The sequence below is a fragment of the Ursus maritimus genome, unplaced genomic scaffold (genome assembly GCF_017311325.1).
Source record: "Ursus maritimus isolate PB19 unplaced genomic scaffold, ASM1731132v1 scaffold_26, whole genome shotgun sequence".
NCBI classification, from domain to species: domain Eukaryota; kingdom Metazoa; phylum Chordata; class Mammalia; order Carnivora; family Ursidae; genus Ursus; species Ursus maritimus.
Genome location: NW_024425119.1, coordinates 32,074,696 through 32,095,684, shown reverse-complemented (window position 1 = coordinate 32,095,684; position 20,989 = coordinate 32,074,696). Strand labels below are relative to the sequence as shown.

Sequence of the window (20,989 nt, the reverse complement as noted above, 5' to 3'; positions counted from 1 at the left end):
AGCGTCCTCCTACCCCTCCGCCATCTTAACTCTTCCCCGTCATGGTTCAACACGTTCCTACATGTTCCTACAGCACCAGGTGCTCACCGCAAGTATACTCCTTAATCCCCGGCACCTGTTACTCATCCCCACCACCCACCTCCCCGCCTCCCCCTAACCATCAGATTGTTCTCTATAGTTCAGAGTCTGTTTCTTGGCTTGCCTCACTCCTTTTTTCCCCATATGATCATTTGTTTCGTGCCATATTTCTAACACAGCATTTATTCATTTGTTTGTATTTTCAGAAATAAATGGGGATAATAACCTCCTCTCAGTCGCGTCCAGGATAGTAAATGTGGTGAAGCCCCAGTCATAGTGACCCAAATAAGGTACTCCATGAAGTCTGGTTGTCTAAGCCCTATTGTCATGGGACAATGGAATTTCTGGAGGCCAAGCAGTATCCCCCCCATGACCCAGATGCTGATCCAGCATCCCTCTCCCTACTCTTTGTCTTAGGCTGAGAATCCCCCTAGCAGAGACTTCCCAGTGAGCCTGGAAACCAAAGGAAGGGAGAGGACAGCACAAAGGGAGAGCCATGTTTATGCTTACCACTGACAGTGCGTTCAGACTACAGACCTAGCTCCCAACCGAAAGTGAAGGTGTTAAGAACACTCCAAATACCTTGAGGAATTGGAAGAACCATGTACCTGTGTACCTTTAAACAGTCCGACTCTGAATGGTTTTTGGGAATAATGGCCCCAAGGCTGGGAAACTGGCCAGATTGAGAATGAGAATTTCAGTTTCTGCCGAGTTGGCACAGTTTAAGATTTTACTATAATGCTGATGAGTGTGCATGAAAAGCAAAAGCATTCAGTTTTCCAAGTTAGGTGTTGAGCTATCTGCAGTGATGGATTACATAAAGATGCCAAGTCCCAGGGGTTTTAGACATTATCTACCCTCACTATCTTCAATTTAGGAAAGTTCTCAAAATCTTTTTGCTACTTTTGCTGTGTTTCATCAATTTATGTCACAGTCTTGATGAAAAATAAGATGGATTTTATTTAAAGTAGTTCACACTTAATTCATAGTGCTTGTCAGAATTAGATTCCGGGGGCTCCCTTTTTAAATTTAAACTTCCTCCCCAAAATATTTTCTATTAAGGTAAATGCTTATGCTTTTATAAATATTAGTAGCTTATTTGTGTGTTCTAGCCAGGAAAAACTTAAAATGACCATCAATTTTTTTTTAAAAAAATTGTTCTAAAGTCTTTTTTTTTTTTAGTACTCAAGAGTGAACAATCCTACATATGAAAGTTTTTATGAAAACATGAAAATGAAATATACCAGGCCTATCAGGTTTTATCCTGGGATCCTGGAAACTACGTATACTATAGAAAACTGAATTAATCCTCAAGAGAAAAGTTCAGTTAGCATTTTCTATATATCCCATACACACATTAATACAAAATTTCACATTAGACAGATTATAGACCTATACATGAAAAATAAAACATCACAAAGTTTTAAAATTCTTAAACATGCTTTAAAAATGTTTATTATTCCATTTAAATACAATGTTCATTTACATATTTTTTCATAATTATCTTTGTAAAAAATTGCAATAAATATAAAGTAACAAAGAGAAATATCACAGGAACAAACTCCTCCATTATTTTTAAAGTCATCCTATAATACAATATCAGTCAGTTCTGAGAATATAAATCTGGTTATCCTTTCACAGGGAATTATTTGAAATTATGACTATTGGCCAGGACCAATGAATTTACCAGACATGTTTTTCCTTAAAACAGAAATGGCACGGAAATTGTTTCCTAGATACTTGGCCCTGATATTCCTACTGTGGGAAGATATTTAAACAATTTAGGTATAATTTAGGAGACTAGATTAGCAAGTATCTTCACCCATCATAGCCTGAAGTTCCTTTCTTCTTCAGCAAACAAAAGTGTTACAAACTTGCATCCATGGTCTTGATGGGAGTTGTGGAATCCTGTAATTCTGGAAATGTGTTTTTTTTTTTTTTCCTGAGTGATGCAGGATTTGCAGTCACAAATTAAGAAGAAGATGGGTAGAAGTGTTGGAGCAGAGATTAGGAATAAGTAACCAGCGGTCTGGCTTACCACTGAGAATCCAAATTAAAACATAAAAAATATCACTTGAAGACTGAACATTGTATTTACACCAATTATACAAATTTCAGGGTATCCACATTCAAAGAGAATTGTGAAATAGGAAAAGAGAAAGTGACTGTGTCTTTCCTGTATATGAGAACAGCATGTTACATTTTCTCATCAGCACTTTTCATGACATTTTCTTTCAGATGAAAGGAAGTTGCATGAAATGCATTCTTGAATCAGCAACAAAGTGAACACACATCCCAATGAAGGACTTTATTAGTGAAAATTCATTGATGTTTTACAAGCATGTATGATAGCTGCACATAAAAGCAATCTAAGAAGGAATGTATTACATGTGAAACAGTCCTAATAGTTTTATTCTACTTAGCAGAATACCTAGAAAGTAATCAAACAACAGTTTTGTTGAAGCACAGAATTTTAAATAATGTTTACTTTCCTTATGGATAACAACAAAATTAATTGCTTTGTAAATTTTAGTATTAGTCCTGCAATTATGTACTTTTTAGATTTCCTTTCATTACTTAATCCACAAAATTAATTAGGATGTGTAGGAAATATAATGTTATATTTTAAATAGCTTTTCAAAACATATTTTTACTGATAATTATTTTTACACATATTTATATTTAAAATAAAATTTATGAACATTCCTTCATATACACATGAGCTATTTCAAAAAGTGGAAGTACGCTTTTCATATGTAAACATATTTAAAGAAATATTTACAAGAGAATAATTTTCCCATCCAAAAACAAAGATCTCCAATATCTCTCTTATTCAACAGATATTCTTCTCATTTTCTCAGCTAATTCTTTTCTCACTTCAATATGTTTTTCTAAATTTTGCACTTCATGTGGAAGATTGAGGTCCCAAACAGATAAACAAGATTGTATCTCTACAAAAGAAAAAAATGAAACCATGTTTCAAAGATCGGCCATGAGGCATTTTTACTTTATTTCAATTTTGTTCATTTATATTTAGTTGCCTTGTACGAATATATATATAAATACAGCTAAATATAATGTACGAAATTACTGCTATTTATAAGAAACTCCATTTGGAAAATGCTTAAATATCTTACAGAAACTACTACATTTCAAAAAGAGTGTGGACTTTTAATAATCTAACATTTCATTTTCTGAAAGAAATCATTTTTTTCAAACACTGTTCAAAATCAGACCTTACATGGATATTGGTAAGTTGTAAGGAAAAATATCCACATTTAGCTTAAATGTGGGCTAGTTCTCATTTTATAGTGGTTGATATTTCTACTTCATCTCAAAAAATACTTCACACTGCTAAATCACTGAAAATTTTGAAGATTTATGTTTAAATCATGTACACTCTAAAGAAGCTACCAATTAAAACTGCTTGAAGTATTGAGCATATGTTATATTTATTGTAAATGTATAAAACACATAACATGTTATACTCATTAATGTCATTGCACTGTGTTTGGAATAAAGTATCTTTTTGAACGTTACCTTTTTGGTGTTGTGTACTTTCAGTACTTTTCCGGATATACCCCAAAACCAGCATGACATTTTTAAGGCTTCCTTTAAAAAAATATGAGTCTTCTGTTAAAACAATACAATAAGTTGGACTTTAAAAAGTCCTTGGAACTTACTTTATAATTCTACTTTTTAGAAGACACTTCAATTATATTGAATAAAAGTCTCCAAAACCAGCAATTATTTAATGTTAGAAAATTTGTGATCTACCCCTGCTTTAATTTCAAATTGTGTGAATCTGCGAAAACAATTTAGCCTTTGAAAAACAGGTTTACTGTTTATACAGCCCAAGTTATAACATTAAATGAGATCATGTGCATGATGGTGCTTTGGCACTTGCCAAATCTGAAGCATTTGGATAAAGAATTGGATGGATGCATATACTGAGAGTCTGTAACAGAACCATACTTTCTTCTCAAGTCATTCACTAAGTGGCCCTAGATAGGCCCTACCAGTAAAGGGGTAAATGAACACGTGCAGACCCAACCCACATGGAGTTTATATTCTAGTGAGGAGATTGACATCAATGAAAAAAATCCATGACCAGGACCAAAGCTATGCAAGAGAGATATTTTGAGAGCCCCAAAGAGGGAAGTTTGACCTCATCATTACTGACTTCTTAGGGGTTTTAATACATGAACTACCGTTTTGAAGAAAGAGTTAATTTGGTCTATCTTCTTGGCTTAGTTAACTACACTAACTGAAGTTAAATAAAGAATGAAACAGCACATGAAACACCTTGAGGCAGTATGAAGCATGGAATTTCAGAAGGACTAAACAATATTCTAGAGCAGAAAGCTCTGGGAGGAATGTGGTAACTGGCAGAAGCTAGAAAGATGAGCTGAAGCCACATTGTGCCTGCCGTACCCGGTAGATTCTGTTTAAATTTATCTTTATTTTAAAAATCAATTAAGCCCACTGAAATCCCACATGATGTAAGTAATGAACAACCACTTGGGTCCCAAAGTACATACATATTAAATCAGAGGTTGGAACAACCTTGGTAGAATAAAACTAGAGAGACAAGCCACTAGACACCTACTGCTCTGCTGTCCTGATAGCTAACCAACCACTCACAGCATTTAATTTAACTCCATTCATAAAAACTGGGTGAGAGTAAGGAGACACACTTGTCATTCCTTAATATATTCCTGTAAAAGGAATTTACTATTTTCTTCACCTGTCAAACACATTATGGCTTCCTCGCGAAAGTTACATAAACTCTAGTTTCGCAGAACTTAATCCCATTATTTTATTTTCATGATCAACTTTGCATATAGGCTAAGCCAAATAATTGGTTAAAAGAAGACAATGGAATATATTTATGTAGAAAATATATTTCATGTGCTGTTATGATTTCTTCATATTTAAATAGAAAAGTAAGAGCAAGAAAAGACAAAGTTTGTGTAAAACAACATGTTTGTCAATACCTGAACATTGTAGAGTTCAGCATATATTATTACAAGACTATAAAGTTACTTATAAAATGAAAAACCAAATTTAACAAGGGTGGGAAGCTTAAACTGCTTTAAGATCTTCAGTTAAAATTTAAAAATACCCAACATTATCTATTTCCTCTTTTTGCCTTAGGTATAGAAAGTAACATGCAAATTTCGTGCTCAGCTGCAATAATCTGCTTCTCTATGGGACTGAGAGCATCTACTCTCTCCATTTTTTAAATGACCCCATTCAAAATGTATCCCATTCCTGTTTCATTACATGACCTTTCATGACACTTCAAATGACACTGGAAAGTGAGAGAAAAATAAAAAATAAAACATATTTTTATAATCTCAGACAATATGAGAAAAGATCTAAAGAAAAGAAACTTACCTAATTGTGCTGTCATCATGACTCTGACAGAATCACAAAAATTGTGAATTATACGTATAATTCGACGAGTTGAAAGATCAAGGAGTAAAATATGGCCTCCTCCAGTTCCTATCCAGAGAGCGGTGTTCTTCTGGAGGCACAGGGTTTTTACCCTCCCAGAATAAGACAGTTTGTGTTTTGATTCTGCAGTTACTTTTACCATTTCCTCCCTAAAACCACAAAGTATGCATTAATAGTTTTAACAACAATTAAGAGATAAAACAGATGTATATCTACATATACACATTATATGTAGCATCTTAAATTATGAGTACATGACAGAATACATTATACATCATTAAAATTCTACAAAACTAGTTTTGCTAAATACAGAATGCCAAAGTAGCTTCTCTACGTGAAACAAATTATCAAATATAACACAATAGCCCCTTAACTTCAAGAAATTCTGAAGTCCATAAAATGGACATACTTTCTATAAATAACAAGCCTATGTAATTAAGTAAAAAAAAAAAAAAGACTAAATTTGCCCAATATAAACAGAAAAAATTATTTTCCAAAGCTTCCCATGAAGTCTAAAAGTTACAAAGGAAAATTAAATTTTAGTCATTTACATGTAAAAGACATCAATACCAACCACAAAACTCTTCCCTGAGCCAATGAGTAATTCACGACAAAAATGAGGTGTCCAGAAATAAAAGAATTCTAATACTTTTAGAACTTCAGGAATAAGGGAGTCTTTACCAGCCAGGACTCCCAGCACTTCACAGTATAAATCTCCTTACCATCCAGAGAAAAACGAAAAGATTCTAGGAGAGTAAACTTTGAGGTCTCATTTTGTAGATATAGGGTGTAATCTAAATGTTCTCCAGAGTATAAAAAATCTACACAGTAAAAACAAAACAAAGGATAAATATGAAGTGTCTAGCAAATAAGGCTGGCAGTGGTCCTGTTTCCCAGCAACAGCAGCAGCACAAAAGATGTCTTTGGTTTAAAGTCTGAGATTTGGGGGCGCCTGGGTGGCACAGCGGTTAAGCATCTGCCTTCGGCTCAGGGTGTGATCCCAGCATTCTGGGTTCGAGCCCCACATCAGGCTCCTCTGCTATGAGCCTGCCTCTTCCTCTCCCACTCCCCTGCTTGTGTTCCCTCTCTCACTGGCTGTCTCTATCTCTGTTAAATAAATAAAATCTTTAAAAAAAAAATAAAAATAAAGTCTGAGATTTGTGTCTGACATGCTGGATCAGACTCAGAACTGGCTGTCAGTCCCGTGTCTTGACCCTTCATTCTTAGGGAGTTAGTGCACTGGTCAGTCCAGTAGGTTGTCCCCCATTTTTCAAATTATTTTGTAACTTTATCTTTAAAGCGAAGTATCCTTGGACCTATAGGTTAATTATAAGTAGTAAACTTTGAGGGCTGCCTGGGTGGCTCAGTTGGTTAAGCATCCAACTCTTGGTTTCAGCTTAGGTCATGGTCTCAGGGTCGTAGGATCAAGCCCCATGTCAGGCTCTGCACTCAGTAAGGAATCTGCTTGGGATTCTCTCCCTTTGCCCCTCCCCCCATTCCCGTTCTCTCTGTCCCTTTAAAATAAATAAATAAAATCTTTTAAAAAAAAGTAGGAAACATCGATACTGTAACACTACTAGATGTACAGTCAGCAATGAATCCAGTATGATCACTTTCAGTAATAATGTACTTTTTTTTTAATTAGAGAATATTCTTTGTGATACCTTGAAGAAACCATATACCTTATGTTCCTTTTTTTTTTCCAAAATGAAATTTGCTAGATACCAAGAGATGGTGCCAAAACGCATTAACAATTTTGTTTCTGAGTTTTCGTTTATTTAGTTTTCCAGTTAGAGGTAGAAACAAAGTACTATTAGTCATACGTCCTTTCTCAGTGAAATCTGAAGTGTAAAGACAGCTCCTATAAGCATAAAATAACCAATGACATTGTACCTACAACAACATGTTGTACACCTAAAAATTTGTTAAGAGGGTCAGGGTCACACTGTATTCTTTCCACAATAATATACAATTAAAAAATTAATTTACTTTAAAAAGTGCACGCAGTCTATTAGTTCACAGAGTTTTTCAGTTTTCTTATCCCATACTTCCACAAATGGACTATTTTTCTTAGCAACGTAGAGAGCCGTGTCTACCACCACTGCTATGATGTTGGAGTCACTGAAAGCTGCATAAGAAAACCTAGAGGGAAAGAAAGAATGTCACTACTATTCATTTCTTGCAAACAGATTGGCCCTATCGTCATGGCAAACTCCTAGTTAGCCCTTGAGGCTTAAATTAAATGTTAACTCCTCTGGAATTCATCCCTGACCCCTACCAAAATACACCAGTCATTCCCTTTCCTGCACTGGTAGCAGCTGTGGTGCTATAGAGCTTATTAAATGTAAAATTGTATTAATTAGTGTGTCCCTGACACTAGTCTGTACCTGTGATTTCTTAAGGACAAGGACCATGTATTTTCTATAAAACTACAATCCAGTAAAGAGTCACCAAGTACCTATCTATCTAGTAGATACATATAGTAGATAGACGGGTAAGTATCTATCTAGAAAAATGCCTCGTTAACAAAGCAGGCAGTTTGTGAAGCAGATGGACAGAAGGATGGATGGATGAGGAACGAACTAACAGAAGGAATGAACAACCAAGAAAAAGTAAAAATCCATGAAAGTTGCAATTCGATCAGATAAATGACATGAAAATATCACAAGGTGTAAAAATCTTTAGTTTATCCTAGGGCAGGAAGATTTCTTCCCTCCATCTTTCTTGTCCTGGCAAGGGAGGCAAAACACGTGTTGCCAGAGAGTCACTACATTTTAGGCAATTCCTTCCTCAGTTTTGCTGTATTTAACAGAAGACAGTTCAAGTGAGCCCAAATATTCCATAGAGTTTTAGAATTTATAAAATATTTTAGTGTGTTATCCTATTTGATCCTCAATAAAAATCTTATAAAATATTACAAATCTCAATGTCTGTAATTACAGAAAGTTTACAAATGCTAGATAACTTGCTCGAGGCCACATGACTGGCATGGTACAGACGCAGGACTCCACACAAGTCTTTGGAGGCCTGAGGCTCCAGAGGCCACATCATCTTTCACTACTTGTCTTCCTCTGTCAGTGCGCATCGATGACAATAAGGAGGGTAATGAGGATGAAGCCGCATCTAATTAGTGATGTGGTATCTGCTTAGCCAGGGAGAGACCAAGGCAACAGGAGACACTTTTTGAGAAGAGAGCAAATATTTCCATGTGTCTATGAAACTGGGTCCTAATCTCTTTTGGGAGGTGAGCAGCTTGAGAGCGCCACGTTTATGGGTATTCTCTCTGATGAAGGGTTTATACTCCAATCGTACATGGAATTTTAGGGGGTCAATACCCATGATCTCATAACATGCTCTATGAAATAAAAAAAAAGAAAACTGGGGACCCTTCTTTTTAAATATTTTCAGGCTTGTTTAGGTTGGTTAAAAAGTGGAAATTCCAGAATGAGAGTAAGCTTATCCAAACATTTATCACACACTAAGAAACAAATCTATGAACACGACAGAAAACAAAAATCCTCACCCACAAGAACTTACAATACATTAGCAGTGTATCTGAACCCCAACTCTACTTCAGAATCACCTGAGAGCCTGAAAAGATAAATACTGACACCTGGGCCCCACCCCATGATGAATTCTTCTGACTTACTTGGTCTGAGGTGAGTCCCAGACATCAGATTATTTTCAGCTACCTAGTGGTTTCTAAGAGGGGCCGATGCTGAGAACCAGTAGGTCTAGTATAATTGAGACAGCATTTTCGAAACTTGTTTTATAACAATGTGTGAGAGCTGTTGTGAAGGGATACGGGAGCTGCAATGCAAGCACAAATCCAAGGTGTCTAATATGCACAGGTGCAATCAGAGACCACCACTCAGAGGAAGTGACATCTGAATTAAAACCAGCTGGGGCGCCTGGGTGGCACAGCAGTTAAGCGTCTGCCTTCGGCTCAGGGCGTGATCCCAGCGTTATGGGATCGAGCCCCACATCAGGCTCTTCCGCTGGGAGCCTGCTTCTTCCTCTCCCACTCCCCCTGCTTGTGTTCCCTCTCTCGCTGGCTGTCTCTATCTCTGTCGAATAAATAAATAAAATCTTTAAAAAAAAAAAAAAAAAAACCAGCAGGGAACACAGTCATCATCCAGGGGAGAGAAAACCACACTCACAGGCCAGGAGTGAAAGGGAGTAGGCTGTCTTTGACAACTGAGATGATTTCAGTTTGGCTAAATTAGCACAGAGAGCAAGGAGGCTGCAAAACATGAATCTAGAGAGGGAAGCAAGGGCCTGGTAGGCTATCTTAAGAAATTTGAATGTCCTGTGAAGGACAATGGGATGTGACTGGGGGTCTTGAGAGCAAGAGACTGACATCAGATTGATTTGCATGTTAGAGAGCCCCTCTGGGAGCCTGTGTGGCTCAGTTGGTTAAGCATCTGCCTTCAGCTTGGGTTGTCTCAAAGTCCTGGGATGAGTCCCATGCCGGGCTCCCTGCTCAGCAGGGAGTCTGCCCCTCCCCCTGGCTGGTGCTTTCTCTCTCTCTCTCTCTCACTTGCTCACTCTCTCTCTCAAATAAATAAATAAAATCATTCAAAAAAAATAGAAGAGCCCCTCTGTCTGCATTGTTGAGAATGGACTGAAGGGAGCACAATCAGAGGTTGAGAACTGGTTAGAAAGATGCTCTTGTTAACATGGCCATTGATGGTGGATGACAGCCTGGCCCATGGAAGCAGCAGTAGGAAAAGTGAGAAATACAAGAATCTGAGAGTCAACTAGAAGGAGAGTTAAGTGGACAAAGGGAGTAAAGGACAAAGGAGTCAAGGATTACTCCCGAATTTCGATCTTGGGCAACTGGACGGATACTGAGAAACCTGGATATTCCCTGAGATAGGGATTTGTGACCAAAGCTGATAACAATCATAACTAATATTTACTGAGAGCTTACCAAGTGCTGAGCATTATGTTAATTCCTTATATTAATTTTGTCTAGTTTTCCAAACATCCCTTTGAGACAGAATATGTTGCAATTCTCAGGTTAGAGAAGACTGGGTATTTAAGAAGTTCTTGCCCACATAATCAATACACAGCAAAGCCAATATCTGAGCTACAATTTTTGCTGTTCTCACTAATCTATGCTGCTTCTCCCTGAGGAATGTAATAAATAAGAACCAACCTCAGTGATTTGGTTAAAATACAACTCTAAAAATTGAAACAACAAATCAGGGCAAGGTTTGTAGTTTATTTTCTTTTCACTTGAAAGTGGTTGTCACAAACTCTGCTGTAGAGAAGACATCTGTGTAAGTATCAGATCTAGAGATGACTTTATTCCTGAGTCATATGTTTCTTACAATCAACACTTAATGGAAGTTATCCAAAACACATGTAAAACCCACAGATGAAGTAAGATACTGAGTTTATTGCCTTTCAAATTCATGTTTAATTTCATACAGAGATAATGAAATTGTTAAAAAATGTAGATTGATAAATACTAGTAAGATTATCATGGCTTTTCATATTTTATCGCAAACATGATTAGGCTGGGTGATATCTTTAATAGAAAAATTATGCATTTTAAAAGATTTTTGCTTGGATTGCAATAGCATTATTGATATGATTATAAAGAATAAACATGAATAAAGCAGTCAATTAATTGTATAGATAGAAATAACTTACAGCTGATTTGTCTTTGTCTCAATGCGCTTCTGAATGGTGAAATCATCAGAAAATGAGAAAAGTTTTGTACCACATCCTCCCCACATAATGTTTTTTTCAGCTGAATTCATGGATTCACTCAAACACATCAGTGGAGTACTGACGTTTCCTATATTTAGTATCTTCAAAGGAACAGCTCCTCTACACTTTGCCAAAAAAGAGAAACACATTCAATAAACTGAGTATCTGCAGAATGAAATGCTGTAAAATTTGCTGTGCTTTCTAAAAGCTACTTGTCCCTTGCAAATGGCTAGAGGTCTTAAAATAAAAAACTCAAGATACATTTTTCAAAGGATTTATGAAAACATAATTCACTTCAAGTGGAATGCAAAACATTATCCTTAGAACCAATCTCTGTACTTGTCCATGCAAAAAACGCACAGGAAATAACCCAGGGATTATACCCTACTTGTTTGTCTCTCATTAGATCATCAGCTTTTTGATAACAAGGAGTATAAATGGGTAGGATAAATAGATGGAACCACAGTTGCATGGATGGAGGGAAGTATAATATTTTATTGATAAATGAGACTCTGAAGAACAGAAAGTGAAATGATTTCTTCCAGACTAAAGAAAACATTGGTGGCAAACCAGATTTAAAACTTAAGTTTTGTTTTTTCCACAACATATTTATAAGGAATTATCACTTCATTTATATAAAAATAGAACTATTTTCATTCGTAACATCTTAAATCAGATCTCATTTATCATTTTATCCTGAGTTCATTCACATAAAATGTACAGTCAGTCAACAAGTATTTATAGAGAATCTATTGTTTGTAAGACTTTAGGAAAATAAAATGATGAAAAGCAGAATTTCTGGTCCTTGCTCTTAGGGAATTTATGTCACTTGGAAGAGGGGTGGAAATAAGCATACATAAAACAAAGAACTTAAGAATTTTTTTGATGTAGAATGGATTCAACATTTACCTTAACAGTTTTATCTTCAAAAATTGCTAAATTGCCATCAGCAGTTCCCACCAGAAGAAAATTTTTTTGCTTGCTAAAAGAAAAAATGTCAAAATTGTTATAAAAAAATGCTGATATTGACCAAGATGGCCATAACATTCCCCTCTAGGTTGACTAAACTTTAGACAGGTTTCTGCATGACTATGCACCCCGGACCTCCCTTTTCTTACAGCATTCATTTAGAAAAACTTAACAATTGTAAATTCTTTCTCTGCCCATTTGAGATGTAACTCCTTCCAGCCTCTCCTCAGTATTAGGGCCCAGATATGTCTCTCTCTGGGAACTAGGAGACTTCCTTTTGAAATGTAATCATCAAAAAAGGCAGGGCCCCATCTCCCAGTCTCCGTGGAAGGGAAGGAATCTAACTTCAATAAAACTAATGAATCATTGTAGACTACATCAAAAATTTATGATGTACTATATGCTGGCTAACTGAACATAATAAAAAATAAATAAAATAAAATAAAATAAAATAAAATAGCAACAGTTAGCAAACACAAATGGCCTAATCACATTGACCACCCCACAAAGTCCTCCAATATTTTTCCACTAGCTCATCCCAGTGTTAAAAACTCTCCCACCTTTTGTTTCAAGAGAGTTGAGAGTTCAATCTCTGTCCCTTATTGCAATAATCTTAAATAAAGTCTTCCTTGCCTATTTAATGCCATCTGATAAAATTTTTCTCTGACAATATCCAGATAATTTCAACTCCAAAACTGCCAGTGGAATTTATATTTCAGCTGCCAAACCCTTGAGTTGCACATTTTTCTAATATTTATTTTCTAGTATTGACTTAAACCAGAGAAATACATAGCCTCCTGGAAATCATCCTGCCCAAAGTATTACAGCAATCAACCTGTTACTCACACCTGCAATCCTGCCATTTAGATAAATTCCTTTGAAATGAGATCCCCACAACTAATAACCGTTGAGTCATTTTCACCTATTAATAACTTACGAATTTATTTATTGGGTATTTTCTCAATTTGAGAGTTAGTGAACTGATATGTTTTAAACTAACACATAACAGGCTATTGATATTCAAAAAATGGATAAAGGAAAAGTCATCCCTGAAGAGGCCCAAGAAAAGTAAACTGATGTGAGGGCTGGTAAAGAAACAGAGCAGAGCTGAAGTAACACCAGCAGTAGGGCTGGTCGGCCTGAAGAAAGGATTGATCTGTTTTATAACAGCCGCAGCTTCATCTATAAGAACATCTTTGTGGCCTCCCACAATGCCCTTTAATATATGCAAATAAATAGAAATATGTTGAAAATGAGCAGTTTTTGCTGAAGCAATAACAGCTTTCCACACAATTCAGTCATCTAAAAGGTATGTAATTTTCTCCCAAAGGTCAAATTCACTACAGCACCTTTGCTTGGGAAAGGGATTGCAATACAAGCAAGTCACGGAATCAGTCATCTTTTCAAGAGTATGTCTCTTTTCCCCATCTTCGGTATTGATGACCAGGAGCGTGCCAGACTGTGTCCCACACACGATCCAGCTTTCCTTTTCCACAGGAAGAGGCACCAAAGCCAGGCACAGTATTCTACTATCAATAACTTCCTGTGAGAGAAAGAAAGAAAGAAAGAAAGAAAGAAAGAAAGAAAGAAAGAAAGAAAGAAAGAAAGAAAGAAAGAAAGAAAGAAAGAAAAGAAAAGAAAGAAAAACACACTCTGAAGAAAAGAAAGAAAGAAAGAAAGAAAGAAAGAAAAGAAAGAAAAACACACTCTGAAGAACTTGATTCAAGCTTAAGTGACTAGAATTTGAATAGAATGAAAGTACTGTTATCCAGACACTTAACTCCTTTTATTTTCTTGCTCTTAATTTTAAAAACAATGCCAATTTTACTTAACTTTCAACAATAAATGAGTTAACTGGGAAACAGCTTTGCCCATCTAAAATGCATCGAAAACTAGAATTAAAATTGAAATTTGTTTTTCGGTATCATCGTTTCTCACTCCATCAAAATAATATGAGGGGGCTGTTCAACTTTAAGAATAATGATTAGGCATAACATTTATTTCAAGGCAACAAAGTATTAGGTTATTTTTAAGTGTAGAAATGTATCTTATATTTGCTAATACAATTTATTGAACCATCTTGTACAGCTGTGCTCATGTGCACCCCCCCTCCCCGACCCCTGCTGCTCTGAGTGCTGGCTACTAACAGCTCAGAGCAGCACCCTCCATGGCAGAACTGCCCTCCGCTGGTGGGGGTGGCTGCCTTGCCGGGAAATGGCTGGGAGGTGATGCCACACCCACCCTGGGGCAGACTGCAGCCAATGACTGACTGCCATGTGGGAATGAAAGATTGGCTCCCTTGAGAGATCAATCCATGCTGCTATTCACACCTCAGAGTTTCTCACGGCTAAAGACTGGGTAGATTTCCTCAGGAACTACATTTTTTTGGAATCTCTTCCCGTGTTCTTTTTGACTGCCTTCACTTCCTTAAAAGTTACTCTCTCCTTAAATCACTTGTACAAGAAACTCTGTCTTAGACTGTTTCTAGGAATCCTGACCTAAGACACACATATACTATGCTTTTAAAACAAAACACAGACTATTTAATTTCATGTAAATACTCTTGTTCTACCATAAAACTAAATGATCCTCCTATATTGCTTTCATTTAATTTCTTCCAAAGTAACTTTTATAACTGGTACATGCTTTAAAATAATCCGCAAATTAAATTTTATAAAGTATCTGTAATTTAAAGGGTACTTGGACTTACCTCAGAAGTGTGTTTTTCTGTATTTAAGTCAAGAAATAAGAGCTGTCCTTTGTCACGGTGCCCACAGCCCAGCCAGATGCTTGCATTCTTGTTGTTATGATTTGTAGAGACCATGCACTCAACACTAAAGTTTTTAGGTATTGTTATATGTCTCATCAGACAGATTAACTCAGCTGAATTCAAATTGTCAAAGACCTGAGCAAGTTTAAAATAACAAGACAATACACAGCAAGTTAGCATATGTCCTCTTGAAAGATCATATTGTGTATAATGTAGAATGATGTGTTATAGCTCTATCAAGAAAAACCTAGATCTGTTAAACTGTGATCTAATCCAAGCAACAGGATAAGTAATCCAAACTACAGATAAAGTTACATTAAAATAATACTTATTTTTAGACCAGCACAAAATAGACTCTTTTGTCTATATGGTATGTTTGGTAACTTGAAAAGAAAGAAAATCTCAAAAGTGCCAACTGAACAGAAATTTAGCAGAGTCAGGGGCTATTCCTCACTCAGTTTGATACGACACAGCCACATCATGTTACAGATAAACACGGGCCACCAAGGGAACAGACCTGCCAACTGAAGGGAAAAGAACTTTTTGATCTTTGGTAATGGAATTCACAAATCACTTCTAGATTCTGTTTTCATGTTTTTCTTTGAAACACAGAAGAACTAGAGCGACAGGGGAGTGGGGTGGAGACCACTATAAAGAAACAGAACCAGGACCCAGGAAACTGGAATTAGAGCCATGACACAGCCACTTGCCTTCCACACACAAGACTCCGAGAAAGCTCCTTATTCTCTGTGCCTCATCTGACAAAGGTGATGAGTCTACCTATCTTGCCTAATATATACTTATTTAAAGACTAAGTGGGTATGTCAAAGTCAAATACTGTCATATACTGAAAAAAAATTCAAGGTAGTTATGTAATCTATAAAATAGAGGTGAAGTATTATTGAAAATGAAAGGGGGAAAGAGTAAAACAATAATTAAGCTACGGAAAATTTCACTGTGAAAAAAATTTTGAAAATACAAGTGATTAACACCAGTGGTAACAAAAATTTAAAACCAGTGGACATACAAATGGCCAACCAGCTCATGAAAAGGTGCTCGACATCACCCGTCATCAGGGAAATACAAAGCAAAACCACCAGGAGATATCACTTCACACCTGCCAGAATGGCTAGAATCAAAAAGACAAGAAATAAGTGCTGACCAGGATGTGGAGGAAAAGGAACCTTTGTGCACTGTGGCAGGGATATAAACTGCTGCAACCACTATGGAAAACAGCATGTAGGTTCCTCAAAAAAATTAAGAACAGAACTACCATGGAACTTCCACTTCCGGGTATATACCTAAAGGAAATGAAATCATTATCTTGAACAGATATCTGCACCCCCTTGTTCATTGCAGCATTATTCACAACAGCCAAGATGTGGAAACAACCTAAGTGTCCATCAATGGGAGAATGAATAAAGAAAATACTGATATATATGTATATAAATGTGTGTGTGTGTGTGTCTATACACACACAATGGAGTATTATTCAGCCATAAATAAGGAGGAAATTCTGCCATTTGTGACAACATGGATGGACCTTGGGGGCATAATGCTCAGAAAGAGAAAGAAATACTGTATGGTATCACTTATACATGGAATCTAAAATACAATAAAATAAAATAAACAAAACCAAACAAGCTTCTAGATACAGAAAACAGACTGTGGTTGCCAGAGGCAGGGCATAGGAGTGGGTAAAATGGGTGAAGGGGGTCAAAAGGTATAAAATTCCAGTTATAAGACAGGAATGTAATGTATAGCATGGTGGCTAAAGTTAACAATACTATACAGTATATTTGAAAGTTGCTAGGAGAGTAGATCTTTTTTTTTTAAAAAAAAGATTTTATTTATTTATTTGACAGAGAGAGACAGCCAGCGAGAGAGGGAACACAAGCAGGGGGAGTGGGAGAGGAAGAAGCAGGCTCCCAGCGGAGGAGCCTGATGTGGGACTCAATCCCAGGACCCCGGGATCACGCCCTGGGCCGAAGGCAGACGCCTAACAACTGAGCCACCCAGGCGCCCCGAGAGTAGATCTTTTAAAAGTTTTTATCACAAGAAAAAAATTGTAACTTATGAGGTAATGGATGTTAACAAAACTTATTGCAGTAATAATTTCATAATATATACGTGCATGAAATCATTATGTTGTACACCTAGAAACTAATACAATGTCTTTGTAATTATGTCTCAATAAAACTAGGGGAAGGGGGGAGGGGGGGAAGTAGAAGATAATTACATAATGTTTGTTAAAGTCAGTGTATATACTCAGCTATTTTTGTGTAGAAATTTTAAAGTTGAACAAAAATTTTTCAATGAATTGTGATACAAAATCAAAAGTCCACAACATAAAGAGGGCTCTTGTTTTGATCTACTAAAATCTGTTTCAGTTCAAAACAGAGTAAGCAATCTGTTTCTGATAATACGGTGGAAAAGGTTAGTTGGACAAACCACCCATCTAAAAGCAACTTAAAATACTAAGGAAATTATTTTTTTAATCTCTTATATGGACTTTGAGAAACAGAGGGCTTCAGAGGGGAGGGGGGTGGGGGAACGGGATAGGCTGGTGATGGGTAGTAAGGAGGGCACGTATTGCATGGTGCACTGGGTGTTATACGCAACTAATGAATCATCAAACTTTACATCAAAAAAAATTAAAATTAAAAAATTTAGGAAAAAAAATATTAAAGATCTCACAACATCTAAGGACTTACCAGGCCAAAATATTAGTGAAAGACAAAATCCAGTGAAAGACAGGTCAATTGAACCCTAAAGTCAGATACTTTCTTAAAGGCATTTGTCTACTGAAGGCAAACTGATGTGTGGTTTTCAATATCTTGTTGGCCAGTGAGAAAGAAGTTTAAATCTGGAGCCTTCCCAAAGTGAAGTCCAATAAAGATCTGTTCCCATAAAGCTGGGACCCAAAAGGGATACATATTCACAGTAAATGAGAACCAGAAATAAAGCTACCCCATGCTTCCACTTTCTCTGGTACAAGGAAGCATGCCTGGGACTTTACAGACAAAGGGAAGGAGAGAAAAGAACCCTAAGAAATTGTTATCCACGAGCTTGCTCTCGAGAAGATTCGTAGACCAGATTCCCACCTGGGTAGTTAAAAAAAAAAAAAAATCTCAAGCCAGGAATTGAGTTTAAAGCAATTTGCAGCAAGAAAATTGAGACCTGTAAAAAAAGACCTGTATGCAAAATTATAAAACTATATAGAAAGACACAAGAAAACATCAATAGGAAGATAACCCACATTCAAGAATAGAATGATTTAATATCATAAAGATAGAATCCTCCCCAAACTGACTGCAGATTCATTGCAAGTCCAAACCAAATCACAGTAGGGTTTTTCATAAAAGTTGACAAAGGAATTTTAAAATTTTTATGGAAAAACTAAACCCCAGAATAGCTAACACATCCCTAGAGGAGAAAAATAAGTAAAGAAAGGAGAACTTACAAAGCGACAGGAATTAAGACAGGATAGTATTAGAGGAAGAACAGACAAGTTGACCAATGCACGAGAACACGCTTGTGGATGTGTGTGTATCTGACAAATTATAAAGTGCAAGGGGGGGAATCAACAGAAAAAAAAGGAAGAAACTATCCAATAGATTAAGCTGGAAAATTTAGTTATCTATATGGGAAAAAGGAAATTGGATTCAGATAAAAATGTCAATTCCTGATGGGTTAAGAACTTAAATGTCAAAAGCAAAACTTTTAACCATTTGATGAAACCATAGGTAAATGTTTTTGTGTCTCTGGCAGAGATAAGGACTCTTAAAACAGGACCCCAGGGTGCCCGGATGGCTTAGTCGGTTAAGTGTCTGCCTTCAGCTCAGGTTATGATCCCAGTGTCCTGGGATCGAGTCCCACATAGGGCTCCCTGCTCTGCAGTTAGTCTGCTACTCTCTCTGACCCTCTGCCCAGCTCATGCTCACTGTCTCTCTCTCTCTCTCTCCCTCCGTCCTTCCCTCCTAAAAATAAAGTCTTTAAAAAAAAAAAAAAAAAACAGGACTCCAAAAGTAATAACCATATAAAGGGTTGTTGAATTTATCTGTATTAAAATCAAGACATTCAGTTCATCAAAAGGCACTCTATAGGAAATAAAAAGGCAAATCACAAATTGGGAAAATAAATTTGCAATATATATAACCAACAAAGGATTAGTATTTCTTTTTTCTTTTTCTGAGTTCATTTGTATGCAAATAATCCAACAGGAAAATGGGCAAAGTAATGAACAGTCATTTCCCAGAGGAGTAAACACATATATAACCAATGAACATATAAAGAGATGGCCATCCTTATTAGTAATTAGGAAAATGCAAATCAATATACAAGATAACATATTTGGAAAAATTAAGAACTCAGATAGTACTAAGTTTTGGGAGAATATATAGAGAAATGGCTACCCTAACATACAGATGATAAAAGTGTTAAGCTGGTACAACTTCTTCAGAAAACAAAATGGATATTCTGTGATGCTGCAATTCAACTCCTAGGTATATAACACAAAGCAATTCTCATATATTCTGCACTAGGAGACAGGTATACCATGTTCATAATAGCAAAAAACTGGAAACAATACCAATACCCATAGACACAATCATGGGTACATGTATTGTTGCTCTTTCAAACAGTGGAATGGAATAGCAGTGAAAATAATCAACAGCTATGTTTAACAACCTCCATAAAGCTTATAAAATAAGGTTGGGAGAACAACTGAAAATATTTCAGAACACGACATGACTATAATTCAATTTTAAATAAAAGATAACTATAGAAAAACTAAACTGGTAGCAAACATAAAGAAAAGAAAAGCAAGGATTATCTCAAGAGTCAGCAAAGTGGCAACATCTATAGGGAAAAGAAAGTGATACAATCAGGAAGAAGCATACGGGAGCTCCTGCGTGTTGGCAATGTTCTTTATTTTGTGCCATGGGTGGTGGGGGATATAGAAGTTTTGCTTTATCACTGTTTGTCGTGTGTGTGTGTGTGTGTGTGTGTGTGTGTGTGTGTGTGAAGATTATATATGTGTGCATACATGAATTGGATGTTCTGTATAAAATACTGATAAATTTTAGCTATAAGAGTACCTGGGCAGAAGTAGGCCTTTCTTGAGGATTTTCCTTCAAACACTTTTTAATTAACTTCTCAACCATGGGCCATGGGGCACAGCCATATTCTTTAACCGGATCTAAAACATTCAAAAACATACATGCTACAACATTAGACAAAGCAGAACAATTACTTCATTTCCTTTCAATGGAAATAAGAGGTCCAGACCATGCAAAGGAAAACACTGATCTCCATAATCCTGTATTTAGTTTGCATCTACTTATATCACAAACTTAAAGATAATTTTGTTAGCTTTATCTCTACTAGAGACATCAAAAAAGACTTCTTGATTTTTTATTATATAAGAAAAAGACACAAACACTCATTGAATAAAATAATAGATTTTTCATTCCACACCTGCATTTCACATATATTTTGAAGATATTCTTGTTCATATAATAATTAAACTTCTATGGAAGTACTTTTTATTTTAATATTTAAAGCTGGCAATCATTTAATCTTCATACCGCTACAGTCAGTTTGTGCACATTTCTTTTTTACGAGAGATATGCCATTCTTCCAGCTGGTATAAACTAGAGACCCGGAAACTGTCACTGACAGCTAACTAGTGAAATTAGGGCAATGACCCAGATTGTGTTGAAAGTTTATCCAAATAATAATTAATTTCCTTTTGCTGGGAATCTTTAAAGTTTCCCCTACAGGAGGTAGGTAAAGCTAAATTCCCTGTACTTGGCACATAGCATGCACTCAAAAATATTTAAGTGAAAGTGAAAGCAGAATATATGAGAAAAAATTTAAAAGAGCACTTTGTAGGGGGAACTGAAGTAACAGTCAAGGATAAACAACGTTCTAGAATTTCTTAAAAGCATGAGACAACCATTCAAAATGAGATCTGATCTCATTAGACAA

At 36.2% G+C, this 20,989-nt stretch overlaps 1 protein-coding gene across 4 annotated transcripts in view; it reads right to left on the bottom strand.

Moving 5' to 3' along the window:
- Positions 1 to 1,515: 1,515 nt before the first annotated feature.
- The window catches only part of LRRK2 (leucine rich repeat kinase 2), a 135,636-nt gene continuing 116,162 nt past the window's right edge, over positions 1,516 to 20,989 (bottom strand). For 3 of the 4 annotated variants that reach the window (XM_040642335.1, XM_040642338.1, XM_040642336.1), the window contains 9 exons: positions 20,098 to 20,198; positions 14,939 to 15,133; positions 13,578 to 13,771; positions 12,169 to 12,241; positions 11,200 to 11,384; positions 7,528 to 7,680; positions 5,479 to 5,687; positions 3,619 to 3,711; positions 1,516 to 3,029 (listed from right to left, as the gene is read on the bottom strand). In XM_040642335.1, coding sequence (XP_040498269.1) covers positions 2,908 to 3,029; positions 3,619 to 3,711; positions 5,479 to 5,687; positions 7,528 to 7,680; positions 11,200 to 11,384; positions 12,169 to 12,241; positions 13,578 to 13,771; positions 14,939 to 15,133; positions 20,098 to 20,198 — 1,325 coding nt within the window. In that variant the 3' untranslated portion in view covers positions 1,516 to 2,907. The remainder of the gene's footprint in view (positions 3,030 to 3,618; positions 3,712 to 5,478; positions 5,688 to 7,527; positions 7,681 to 11,199; positions 11,385 to 12,168; positions 12,242 to 13,577; positions 13,772 to 14,938; positions 15,134 to 20,097; positions 20,199 to 20,989) is intronic. The other variant, XM_040642337.1, reaches the window with a different exon arrangement.